A 13,972-nucleotide genomic window follows, 5' to 3' on the forward strand; every position below is an offset into this window, starting at 1 on the left:
CCTTTTATAAAAACGTTACCACAGGTGTTTAAGTATAGCTTTCTCCTAGATATTTCATGTACAATGATGCCAAGAATAAGCTGTGTACCCCAGCTTTAATTTGAAAGGCTTTTATATTGGGTTTGCCATCATTGTTACAACCATAGTGAATAAGGACAGGTATTGCTACAAATATGAACTTTTAACAATTAAAAAAGGGAAGAAAAATGTATGTATATAAACTGGAAATACATTCATTCAACATTTCAACAGCCTGATCACCTGGGAGCTTTAGAACACAGTTTGACTATTTGCTATGATCTCTTCATTTTCTGATCAATATCTCTGGATGGCTTCCATCTACGACACATTAACCAAACCCATAATTATGTTTTAATCTAGTGATGTATCACAAGGCGACTTTCATTCAACAACAGATCCTCCTGCTGTAACGGTGGACAGTAGATATCTCCCTTGGTTTTATGAAGTGTCTCTCTTTAAATGTGTCCCTCTCCATCAGGAAGCTTTATCCTCCCCTCCTGTAACAAAGAGGTGAACAGTCTTGTTGGAGTGCAGCATCTGTCCGGCTCGCTGCACTCCAGAGATGGCAGCTAACTTGTGGGCATCGTAGCGGGAGTAGAGGGCGGTGCAAGTCCAGCTGGCCTCCTCCCCCCGACCCCCCGCTGCCAGCATGTTACATACCTCGCTGTAGAAGTGCGGGTAGGAGGGCAAGCCATAAAATATCAGGTTCTGGATCCCTTTGATGGTATACCTAAATTAAAAAAAATGGAGAAAGCAGAGTTTAAACGTTACATTTAAAACGTTTTTCATATCACAGACTGTCTGTTATGTCTGTGTAACAGGTATTCAATTACAGTTCTTCAAAGATATTTTTACAACACTTCAACAAGTACTTTCCAACTGTAGGAAGCAATCATTTCTGATTATTGCTTCCTACTGATATAAATACGGTAAACAGTGTTTAGTGTATACAGTTTCTCTCCTACAAAAATGGGCATAAGAGGGCCTCTTTAAGAAAGAAAAGGATATCTGTAATAAGGCCTTCAGATACATAGGAAATCACCAGGAGTGTTACAACACCTAGTCAAATCATGATTCTATCAGAATATCTTCAGAAACATATGAAGAACAACAGAATTACGATGTTAATTTATCTCATTAAAAAAACGTATTAGTGTTTTTAATAACAATTGACTACAATAAAGAAACAAAAGACAGTGATAGTCATTTCCAAATGACATGAGTAAAACCGATATGATTGGATTGAACTAGGGATGCACCGAATATTCGGCCGCCGAAAATTATCGGCCGAAAATGGTTAAAAAGGCCCTTTCGGCTTTCGGCCGAAAGGGCCTTTTTCACCGAATGTCAGAGAACAGGGTTACGTTGGTAAGCTAACGTGTTGTTGTGATGACGTAATCAAAACGCGGCGACAAGCACGGCGCGCGACCATGCTCGCGGCTGGCTCACAGCCGGCTCACAGCCAACATGTCTGGCGCTTGGAGATATTTAAAAATATCAGAGAAAGAGGCGCGGATTGCGATTTGTAAAACGTGTTCAGCTGACATTTCTCGAGGGGGTGTAACTGCAAAGACTTTCACCACTTCGGGATTACTCCACCACTTGAAATCAAAACACCCGGACAAATATGCGGAGTAAGATCAAATCACAAGCACTGACAGCGAGAGACTGTTCAGCGCTGCCTCTCATGTGCTGGATGAGAAGAGGAACAGACTTATGGCTGATAAAGCAGAGAAGCTAATGTTCATTAAAAAGAACCTCCCACTTTTCCTTAATAAGTAGACAAGGCTGGCTTATCATAAGCTTATCTAGTTCTACATGTCTACTCTATACCCACTTTCCTGAACCATTTTCATTGTGAGTTATAATTCACCATCTCAGGTTATCATTAGGGGGAAATGACAGCAGCACAGTGTTCAATATATTGTACTTTCGGTATCTAAATGATACAATGTTGTTTACATTGCTCATGAGGACAGACCACCTTCTTTACAGATTCTTGAAATTGTAATTTAATTTGTAATTGATTGTGGATTTTGTATCCAGTTTTCACTTTATGTATCTTTATACAATGTTTACTACTTTGCTTATGAGGACAGACAGCCTTATTTACAGATTCTTGAAATTCAATTGTAATTTCATTTGTAAATAGTTACATTCATGTGGATTTATCCAGTTTGCACATTTGTATGCATGCACTTATAGGTGCATTTGTTGTTGTTGAAGGCCTGGCTGTTACAGTCTTTATTTACACTATTTTGTTGTAGGCCTACTGGCCTAGATGTTTATGCAGTTTTAGAGCACCTTGGCTTTGTTCTGAATGCACTTTGTTGTAGTTATCCTACAGAGAAAAGAAAATGCACTTGACTTGGAATTAATGTACTGTATGCATTCAAAAGTGCTGAATAAATGTTTTATGGACCCATAATAGTGATTATTATTTAAGTTAAGTTTTGCCATAATCATGTCTTTTTCCATAATTAGGTAGCTGAACAACATTGGTAAAAAATGTATATATAGATATATATATATATATATCTATATATAGATATTTCTATTAATCATTTTCGGCCTTTCGGCATTCGGCCAACTGTTTCCTATTTTCGGTATCGGTTTCGGCCAAGAATTTCCCATTCGGTGCACCCCTAGATTGAACTCCACACAAAGTAAGAGGTCCCTGAACTCTTTAAAAGGAATGACATCTGTTATTCATTTGTTAGGGCAACAAGTGATGTTTACTCTTTTCAACAGTAATAAAGTTAACGGTCTTCGACACTAGCACGGTCACTTTGACCGTTTTCAAATGTTTTATGTGCAATAACTTAAAAACTAAAGATAAGGGTGCATCTTCATTGCTTAGCAACTATCATGTATCCATCAAAAGATATCGCCGGCAGTCCCAAGTGCTGTTTGTATATGCTCATGCTCATCAGTACACTTATTGTTAAGGCTATCAGTTTATAAAAAGAGCTGACCTCTTGTAGAAGTGGAAGCGTTCAGTGAAGAGCAGGAACTGATGATCTCCTTTCTGGAAGAAGTGTCGGGCTCGTGACACCTCCGACTTGCTGGAGTACTCGCAGATGCTGGCGAAGTTTATCTCCTCTTTCTTCATGTGGTTGCGCAACCGGACGTAGTCAAAGTAAGACGGGACGTAGATCAGCGTGTGGGACATAACAGAGTCCCTGTACTGAGGCAGCACTTTATCTAAAAAGAACTGAAACCTACGGGCAGGGTGGGGAACAGCGGGAATAAAACAAGAGCTTTATATTTTGTTCGGATGAACCGAGCGATTGTCAGATTCAAATGTCAGACCAAAAGATGTGCTCAAATAAAGGAGCTGAACATTTACAGTAAAATTATAGTATATCTCGCTAGTGCCTGGCAATAAATCAAACATATTAATGATGGTCTGACTCTTAATGTGTGTTACATTTAAGATAATGTAAGATGTCACAAGAGTTGTTTTTCCTTGTTTAAAAAAAAGGGCATTATAGTAAATTATATAATTTTCTATGTTTTTTTTAATCTGGTATTACCCACAAAGTCCTTATATTCACATTACTGATGATTGTTTATCGAAAATCTCATTACAAAAAGCACCAACCCTACAATATTGTTGCAATATCCATATAGAGGTATTTCGTAACAAAATATATTGGGTCTAGGATATGATCAATATCGCACAAATCTATATCTTAACTTAGCAGGTACGTTTAGTTTTTTTAAGCATCAGAAATATCCTGTGGCAGCTGTCTGTTTAACCATGGAAACAAGATCTGCTAATTGTCGCACATTTACTGGTGTCAGGGTAAAAGTGGTAGTCTACTGTGTTGCTCAATGAATCAATGGCCACATGATATTTACCGTGAAGCATATCAAAAACCCTGGTCTATCTCATAGAGACCACACTTGGTCAGGCATTAGGTGATTGACCAGCTTACCGTGCATCATGGTCCATGAAGCTGTCGGAGGGGAACATCTGGAACACGTGAGGCAGCTGAACCAGCACCTGGCAGATTGAGCCAGTTTCCGGCATGTTCTTGGTCGCAATCTGTGAGTTAAAAAAAAGAGGGAAATCAACTTTAAAATAACTAACATAATCGAATTGCAGTGCAGAAACCAGGGATTTCTTCAGATATCCAGGGCCCAGGAGTTCAAAACTTTTAATCCCTATCTGATATGATCAGATTTGGATTTTGGGGAGTTCAAAACCAAAAAACAGGATTAGGATCACTTTCATATCCGATCAGATCAGGAAATCCAATCCAAGCTTTAATCTGGATCAAATCTTCAAAATGGGTAGTTCAAACCGACAACACAGGATTGGGATCAGTTTGATCCCAAAAAACTGGATTATCCTGATCCCACCAAAGGGGTGGATTTCCAATGGATTACCAGAGCAAAATGTACTGTACAATTGATTTTAAAATATGTTTCAATTTAAATAAGATGGCAAAGTTTGTTAACTGAAATAATACACAATTTTTAGCCTTCATGGGAAATACATTTTATTTTTTCCATTTTTGCTCACGTTTGTGGTGGCCTATTTTGTTTTCAACCAAATGTTGATGACATAAATGTTTATGCTCATAAAAGTATCACAGCAAAGATTGTCAATCACAAATGTAATTTAGATTAAAGTAAAAATATCTTCAACAAAAAAAAAGTCCATCATCTGTCTTCACCTTTCAAATAAAAAAATATAATTAAACATTATAGACAGGGGTGCACATAACTGGTACGCAGATACGCATGCGCTGCAACATTCTGAAATGCGTACCGTCACTTGTGTCACAAAGCGCATTTGCGTACCGACATACTTGTGAAGCTTTTCCAGAAGGCGGTTAGATCACCGGACAACAAAGTCCGTCTCCGTGTGCAGACGGGGCTGCTGTTAACGTCGGTCTGTACAACGGAATTGTGCCAAAACTACGCCAACCGGCTGCGGAGGGAGACTCCCCCCCCCTTCACTGGGGAACTGCGCTAAAACAGCTGATCACAACGTTCACGCTCTGTGGTCACGAAGTACTCCACTAGCCCCCCCCCCCCCCCCCCCCCCTGGTTGACGTTCGTGATACAGAGGGCTTCATCACATAACTTTGAGTTGAGCCAGAAGTTGGAGTACCAATCACTGACTCCAGGTACTCATCTGAGTACCTCACTGAGAAAGTTATGTGCACCCCTGATTATAGATGTCTCTGCAATGTGGTCTCTTGTCTTCTTTGTATTATTTTTCATGTCCACTAGATGGCGATCGGTAGGATTAAAGCACTGATATTCAGGATCTAGTCATCTTGAAAAATCGTAATCTGGATCAGGCTGATCCTATCCTGAATTGCTTTGAACTCCAGGGACAAAATCTGGCCGACTTGTCTGATCCTGGATCACAAAAAATGGGATTTCAAAATCGGATCGGATCTGATTGAGATTAAAAGTTTTGAACTCCTGGGCCCTGATGGCTAAAGTAATAGGGTTGTTTTGACAATGTATGGGGAAAAGAATATCTCTAACGGTTTATAAGATCACTTCACTCTGAAGCGCTTCGAGATTTGTCTTGGCAGATGAGAAGCGCTATATCAATTAAATGTATTAATTTATTATTATTACTTCTGCCTTGTGACAATTTGTTGATTTAAATAACTGCGTGTGCCACAAAGTGGTGTAATGCTAACTGTATGACGTACCTGTCCGCGGTAGTTGGCGCACTGCTTGGTGAGGATGTTGTTGATCTGAGGGTCCTGGATGGAGCTGAACACCATCGTCTGCCGGTAGTGCCGGGCCCAGTTGTTCAGGTTCCACATCCTCACCCTGGAGAAGTCCACTCCATGAGGGTCTAGCGGCTGCAGGTTAATGTGCTGCATCACATGCTGTAGAGAGACGGATTGTGTCATTAGTTGAATGCAGGGTTTCCCACACATAGACTTTACTTGGGTGGACCGCCCAGGTATATTAACGGCCGCCAAAGTATATTTCCTGACCCATTTAGGTTTTTTGTTATCCGTCCGCGAGCAAGACGCCATCTGCGATCGATTAACTAGTGGACAATGATCCCTCGCTCTACGCCTCATGTACCTGTTCGCTCTGCTATCGCGTGAAGGGTCTGCAAACAAGCGACCAACAGAAAGGGAGGCCTTACGAGAAACACAGAAGACGTTTCTTTCTTTCTCCCCCCCTCGTGCCCGGCTACCACCACTAGTATATTTCAGATCTGTAGGAAACACTGGAATGAGACATCACTTTCTAAAAGGATGATCATAACAGCATGGCTTTGGGGGCAGATTTTCATTGAGCAAATAGTTTTTTCACCTAATGCAATAGTGTGTTTTCTGTTGAGTTAGCTCTTGGTCAAATGCTGAGGGAGTTTAGGTGGGGCTTTTAGTATTAGAGTTAAAAACAGAAGGAGCAAAGCTGCAATGCACTGTTTTTGACAATGTTGAAAATAGAGTTGTTGCCATCTTAGTTCACGCTTGATTGCACTAGGAAACCGCAACTTTATAAGTATACCCACAGTGTAAGGGCTGGGTGTCAGAAGCTTGAGCACAATGCATCCTGGTACATGAAGGCAATGCAGCATGGCTCCGCGAGCAGTAGAACTAAGCTTTTTTTCAAACTAATATCTTCAATGGACTACAATAACCTTTAACATTTACTAAAAAGATCACATAAAAAAGGTGCACTACTTTCCCTTAAGCCATACATTTATTTTTCATTACAACCGAGTTTTCAATCGTGAATTTTACAAATCAGAATCCAAAAATACTTTCACAAAAACATGCTGAAAGTCTGATTGGCCTTTAGAGTTAAATGCAACATTTCAATATGTTGTGATTAATCCAATTATCAAATGAACAGCAGATGGCGTCACATCCTTCCCAACAAAAAAAACAAAACAGTTGATGTCATAATGCAGCAATAGGCGCATTCACACCGCAGTACTTTTCCCATAAAGGTTCATGAGAACTTAGTTCATGAGAACTAAAGAGTTCTCATGAACTAAGTACAGATTGCGTTCACATCGGAATAAGTTCCTGGGGAAGGATTAGGCAAATGAAGCCGCTGACGTCACTTCTTCTTCTTCTGCTTTGGGTTTACTGGCAGGCCGCAAACAACTTCACGGCGCATACTGCCACCCTACAGTCCCCGGAGTTGGGGACTGGCTTCAGTAGAAGCTGCTGGGACTCCCAGCCGCTTCTACTGAAGCCTTCCGAGTAAATCGCTGGAACGCCGACACCTCCTCATTTCCACCGCTCCCATGTTTTCTTTTGTGTTGCCATAAGTTAGTCTCTCTGCGTTGGTGCGCTGGGCTAATGCTAATAATGCTAATGCGAGGATAATAAAATGGCGGCTTCACAAAACCTTTTTGACGTTTTACGGGGCGTGGTTTGCAATCCGCCCAGCCAATCAGATATAGGAACCTTTTTCTCCCACGAAAGTACCTGCTCTCTAGCAGGGACGGAAAAGGGTGTAAAAAGTTCCGGCTCTTTTTGGTGTGAATGCGACATTTCGGAACTATATCGGAACTAAAGTGGGAAAAGTACTGCAGTGTGAACGTGGCTTATTTGTAGCGTTGCAAGCAGGTGATATTCTCACCAACACGTGTTCCCAGTTCTGCATGAGTAAGACGTCCGCCTGGTCCACTACCAGCATCTCGATGGAGGAGAGGAAGTCAAAGTCTCTTTTACTTTCTCCTTCTGCTCCCAGCACTGTGCGGAGGCCCAGCGGAGACGCAATGATGATGTCGGAGGAGTAAAAGGGGGCGTACAGACGTATGCTGTTCCTAACGATGGAGATGCCTGTTCAAGAAAGAGGACAACAACAAGATTAATACAGAAAGACTCAGGGAGGATATTAGAGATGGCAGTGATTATTCGAATATTCGTTACAGTCTCCATAATCGAATATTATCTTTAAAAATCGATTTTATTTATATATATATTTTAATTATTATTTATGTTTTTTTGTTTTTTTTCTGGCTTAGTTTCAACCAAAATATAGACTTACATATAGGTTACAGAGAAAGACGCAGCACTGCTGCGCATAGCGCATCTCCAAGTAAAGGCAATGGCAGGCAATTTAGAAAATAACAAAAAATAAACCAACACGGTTTATTTGTCGTTTATTTTGTTTGTACTGTTAAACATGTTTCAGTATAATCGATTATTATGCGCCAGGGCTGCCGAATAATCGATTTTGATCATGGTCAGTTTCTGGTAACCCTAGAGGATATCCAAGAGTATGTTGACTCAGGTTTACTAAACTGTACCTATCCTGAAGTGATCGTCCACGTTGCCCGAGAAGATGGTGCGGTAATCGTCTGGTCTCTGCAGATTGGACGGATTTTCATCTTCCTCCTCTCCGAACTCATCTTTGAACCTCTTCTTGTTGCTCACCACGATCTTTTTGCCTTTTGTCTCCAGCAAGCCGATGAGCGTCTGGACAACTCGCAGAGCTCCAGCGCGGAACGGAACCAGGATCAGGGCCTGGAATAATCAGAAAAACATCTAAATCAGAGCTGGAAAATGTAATATTGTGGAATAATTTAGAAAGACGATGATAGCAGAGGACATTAATGTCACTGTGGGTGTCCAATGATCCATACTGCCGCTTAAGTATAGGCTGGGGCATCACCTAATAAACTGTTTTTTAAATCTAACAATCAGGGAGTGACTGATACATTTTGCATTTCATATAACACATATATTATTTGTGAATTGTATGCTGTTCAAGGGGAAATGTGATTCACTCCATTTCGCTGACAGGCTGGGAGAAGTGAAATGAATGATTTCCATAATGATTTCTACATTTTTAAACACTAAAACAATGTTTTTAATGAAAGTTTTACAATGTGTAACAACATAATCCCGCTTACGTCTAAGGCATGGCACCCCTCTACACAAATGTGTACTCAGTATTGGGCAAGTTACTTCCAAAATGTAATACAGTACATATTACTGCCTTTTTTAAGTAACATGTTACATTACAATATTACTGTCTCTGAAATGTAATTTCACTAGTTACACTACTTTCATATTACTTTTGAGTTACTTTTCCAAAATACCCGCAAAAGAATGGCTAGGTATTTTAAAGGCTAAAATGTAGTTTAGTGCAGCTCATTATACATCCAGTGAAGGGCAATGTGGTATAGCAAAACAACTGTGTAGGCCATTAAGGCTACTAACAACTTGTATTACAGGGCTTAGTTGAATACTCGATTCTGATTGTAAATTCTTAACATGTGACACGTTGTTAATACAGTCATACAGACCGCTGGCAAGGACTATAATGAAGGTTGCTAAGGAGGATCAAGAAAGAGAAAGGAAAAGAGGTTAAAAGACGGAGCGCTGGACCTCAGATAAATCACCAAAAGAACCCGACGCGAAGCGGAGGGATCTTGATGAGCCTGAAGGGTAAACACCAGGCTTACTAATCTACCCGCACAATTTTTCTCTGGTGTCGGAATGTCTCGCTATGTTGGTAAATTCTTAAAAAACAAAACACCATTTAATTTCAAGTTCAAATTAGTTGTAATAACTGCGTTACTGAGAATTGTAACGGGTAATATATTACCCAAAATGCATTAGTAATGCGTTACATTACTACGTTACAGCAAAAAGTAATACATTACTGTAACTCCGTTACTTTTGTAATGCGTTACACCCAACACTGTGTGTACTACGGCAAACACTGTAAAAAAAAAAAAGTATAAAATGTGATTCAGCCTGAAAACCAGAGAGGAAATTAATAATGTATTACTAATGCAGTACTCTTGGTATTTGAGACTAAAACGGGCACAAAATACCCTAAAATTACAGTTTTGTGGGAGTTTAAAAAAGTTAAATGGAGCTCTGTTGAGAAGCCAATCATAATGTATCCAGGACTTCACCTTGGGCCGGGTCAGTCCCTGGTCTCTGGGTTCGTCCTTTGGCTCAGCTCCAGCTCTGTTCTGGGTCTTCTGCTCCCTCAGCAGCGCGTTGTGGGCCAGGACTCTGGAGTTGGCCTTCAGCACGTGGTTGAGCACGTGGAGGCAGTATGTGCTGCAGACCTGCGGGCCCTGGTTCACAGGACACATCTCTGGGAAGTAGAAGTCCTTGTAGGAGCCCATCAGAGACAGCAGCTCTTGCTGCAGTGGGCTGATCTCCTCCGACACCCCCTTAAAGTTGGAGATCTTGTTCAGATCCCTCCAGTGGCTCTCCAGAACCCTGTGGAACACTGGCAGGTTTGTGTCTCTGTGGGGGCCGATGGGTCCAAACTTCTCCAGGGGATTGGTACAAAGTAAAGAGCCCAGTTTTGGCCACTAAATGTAGGGGGAAACGCAGAAAGTAAAACACATCAACTGCAGTTAGAATTTACTTTAATAAAAAGGAGGTTGATCTTGAAGAATTGTGCACTTCATACCGTAATCTGAGCCTTAGTTTTGTTGCCAGACGTCATCTTCTGCACATCGTCTTCACTAAGCTCCGTGTTCAAATGCTGCACAAATATGTCTGTATAAACAGAAACATCATTGAAAGCGCTTCACAAAACCAATAATAAAACTTAAAAGAAACAACAAAACTACCCCCCCGCTTTCCTATACAATACACAGAGTAACACATAACTGTGTGATTAAAAACACTTAATACCAACAGAAGTCATAAACACAGGGCTGACAAAAACAAGAACAGAATAATACATTAAGAATACAATTAAAATAAATACAATTCAATTAAAAGCCACATTAAAAAATAGTTTTTGGGTTTAATATTCCTTAACCTTTTTTATATAGCAGGGAGTACACTTATTTTGGAAATACAAAGGATGACATAACATGCATCAAGACAGGGAATGTAGGATCACATATTTGACATAACTATTAATTGCTATGAGTCTTTTTCTTACCCTTGCTGTCATCCTGCTCTGCATCACTGTCAGCGTCCTCTTGCCCTCCGTCCTCTGTGAAGTTGGTCTCCAGACAGAACTGAGTCTCATGTTCCTTGTCTTCAAACTCATCTCCTGCCTCCTTCATCTCCTCTCCTTCCAGCGCTTCAGTCAGAGCCTCATCTGCATCCTCAGGTTCTTCCTCACCTCCTTCATCATGCTCACTGTCATCATCAACTCCATCACTGTCCACTAGGATTTGGAGCAAAATAGTATTCAGACAGCTGCATCAAGTTGGCCTATATCGTCCTCAGTGAGGGTGCAACCAATGAGTATTTACAATCTGGATTAAGCGACGTATGTATATGTATATATATGAAAACTGCATTTTTCCATTAAAGGCTAATCAATTATCACAACAGTGGTTGATTATTTATCTGTCTTTATTATAAATTAATCCATTAGTCAACTGATCGATGCAGCTCCTGTCCTCACTGTATGCTGGAAAAGAAAAAACACTCACCTTCACCAAGAAGCTCTTCTTCTTCCTCCTCCTCCTCTTCATCATCATCAGTGCTCTCCTCTTCACTCTGGTCATTACTGGTGGCTTTGCTGAGAGTTGAAAGAAGCTTCTGATAGGCTGATTTCTGCTCAGGCTCCTCTTCCTCATTCCCACCCTCCAACTCATCAGGATCAACATCTGAATGTTCTGGACTGGCTGGCTTTAACAGAGGTGCAGGGAGAACACCTTTTAATGTGTATATTCATTTTGGTATAGGTACAAAATAACTAAACTGGAGTGTGTCTGACTGGGTGGTCCACAATTTATTTCAGATATATCAGACAATCATCAATCTCACTAGCATAGGTTGGGCATCAGAGCTACTCACCAGTTCCAATATCTCAGTTCGTTCAGGTCTTGCACCGACTCTGTATAAAAACACAAATTGAGTCACTTTCTTTGAACACAAGCATTTATTTTTTTGACCGCACACTTGACTAGATAACAAAAGGCCTTGGTCTAACATGTTGGTGTTAGAATATTTATAGATAAAGCAAAGGACCTGACTAAAAAGGGAATTAGGGTGCATTTTGGAGAATGGATGGAGACAATAGCATGGTGAAAAAAGTGTGAAGCAAGGCTATGTCTAGAATTTTAGGGACAAAAGGACAGGTTACCGGAACACACACGTTAGGAAACGTATATGCCTCAACCATCACTGACATAAAAATAAATCTGTGCTACAACTATGAGTTGTTAACCCAATGAAATCTATTATCCAATGTCTGTACAGAGTAATTCATCCATGTGGTCAAAGGCTTTTGTGTAGGTAAAATAGTGCAGTTAATATTCTTCTGGTTGGTTCTTGTAGCCATTGTTGTAATAAATGGATATATCTACAGTACACACATTAGCAGACAGCAAATATTAGCCCACATGAGCTATTTAACTTTTATTTGACTTGTCAACCACCCTTAACGCCTCAAATATCGGGTATATCGTTAAAATTACGTACTCCTTCGAAAAATATTCGTCATGTTTCTTAATAATACCACAATTATAACATTTAGCGAACATTACCTACTGTAGCCTATACGGCTTGACTGTTAACACAGGTGTCTGAGTGCAACTTAGCTATATGGCTAACATAAAAGTAGCCACATTGATACTTAAAGACAAGCCGGACTTTGCTGTGCTGCTTACACATCATGAAACGGATGCTCCTCTCCGAATTCCTTTAAGTGTTTCTTCTGTTTCTTGGTTAAAGTTGTGAAAAGCTGCTGTTTCTGGTTTCTTTTCCCCATGTTGACACTGGACTACACGTGCGGTCCTCCAGCTTCTTCGGTGGTGGTTAATCAGTAGCTTTACTACCATCCTCAGGTCAGGAGTGGAATTACATCTTTGTGATCCTAAAAAAGATAATAGGCCTAGACCAGGGGTCTGCAACCTTTTTGACCAAAAGAGCCATTTTGCTCCTTTTTCCCCAAACATTTTTTGTCTGGAGCCGCAAAACATATTTCATAGCTTGATAGCTAAGTTGTATTTATTGTTATATCACACAAAAACTACAGTTTTTTTGCATTTATTAGGCTATTTATTATATTATATAAAACTGTTAACCTCTAATAAGAAACAAAGAACTCCTATAAGGAGAATTACAAATAATACACAGGCCTACTTTAAAATAAATTAAACACAGCACTTGGGGAGTCCTCTGCACATTTGAAGGAAAAAAAAATATTATTAAAATGGGCCCACTTTGAAATAAATAAAACATATAGCTGCACCCTAAAACGAGTTAAAGGTAGGGTAGGTAAGAATGGAGAAACCAGCTCGTGTGCGCTAGAATTTGAAAATACACAACCGGAAAAAATAGGCCTCTTCCTTCAGACTTTCTAACAGATTCCCTCCTCCAACACACACGAACGCGCATCATCAATGAGGCCACGAGATAAGTTTGTGCAAAGATGGAAGGCTGACAGGCAGTTAGGCCATCCAGTTATTTTAGCCGGGTCGGCTAAAATGATTGGTCGTGCTTTTTACAGCGCTACGGCTTCCAGAGATTAATTTTTGTTTGTATTTATTGTCAAAGTATTTAATATATTCATTGCTATCGGGACGTTAAGAGCATTCCATGGAATATAACAAAAAGTGTTTTCTGAAATAAATTACATACCCCATTGAATTATGACTGAAGATTGTCAGCTGTCTTCCTCTCCCTTGTTGTTCCTCGATACGTAAAGGCTGCAGCACCGTTGACAACTTCTCTCTACATATCAAACATACCGGTAAACCAGCATCGTTTGCTGTGAAAGCATATAACTCTGTCCACACAGAATTCAATCCTGTGTTCCTCCGGTACTTTTCTTTGATGTATCCATAGTTCGCTCATCGAGCCGGGGGTCCCCGCGCGAGCGCCTCCAAGAAAAGGCGCTCGCGCGGGACCGTAGCAGGATGTGACGCATATTTTAGTTGACCTAATTAAAACCGTTTTGTTTTTTATTTATGTGTCACAGTATCACCTCAAAATACAAGATACGAAACATTTTCAACCGTGCAACAAAATATAAATAGTCCTACAAATACTTTTAT

The 13,972-nt window shown here is 40.3% G+C and overlaps 1 protein-coding gene across 2 annotated transcripts; it reads right to left on the bottom strand.

The window, feature by feature from the left end:
- Window positions 1-94: 94 nt before the first annotated feature.
- Window positions 95-13,972, bottom strand: utp25 (UTP25 small subunit processor component). 2 transcript variants are annotated; one of them, XM_079692983.1, is made up of 12 exons: window positions 13,557-13,972; window positions 11,769-11,808; window positions 11,402-11,600; window positions 10,900-11,130; window positions 10,417-10,505; window positions 9,905-10,315; window positions 8,285-8,501; window positions 7,612-7,814; window positions 5,706-5,888; window positions 3,963-4,072; window positions 2,997-3,242; window positions 95-751 (listed from the first exon to the last, which is right to left on the bottom strand). In XM_079692983.1, the coding sequence occupies exons 1-12, from the start codon at window positions 13,559-13,561 to the stop codon at window positions 496-498; spliced, it is 2,190 nt and encodes a 729-aa protein (XP_079549109.1). In that variant the 5' UTR covers window positions 13,562-13,972; the 3' UTR covers window positions 95-495. The 2 variants fall into 2 exon arrangements, with proteins under 2 accessions (XP_079549109.1, XP_079549108.1); XM_079692982.1 differs by lacking the exon at window positions 13,557-13,972 and adding an exon at window positions 12,584-12,765.

Source organism: Notothenia rossii, assembly GCF_949606895.1.
Source record: "Notothenia rossii genome assembly, chromosome: 7".
Taxonomy (NCBI): domain Eukaryota; kingdom Metazoa; phylum Chordata; class Actinopteri; order Perciformes; family Nototheniidae; genus Notothenia; species Notothenia rossii.

Bases quoted from the DNA above. Each gene is read 5' to 3' on its own strand.
- utp25 (XM_079692982.1), bottom strand. From the start codon at position 12,684: ATGGGGAAAAGAAACCAGAAACAGCAGCTTTTCACAACTTTAACCAAG. The intron at 11,601-11,768 runs GTGAGTAGCTCT...CCTCTGTTAAAG, and splicing joins GAACTGAGATATTGGAACTG to CCAGCCAGTCCAGAACATTC. The intron at 11,131-11,401 runs GTGAGTGTTTTT...TCCAAATCCTAG, and splicing joins AGAAGAGCTTCTTGGTGAAG to TGGACAGTGATGGAGTTGAT.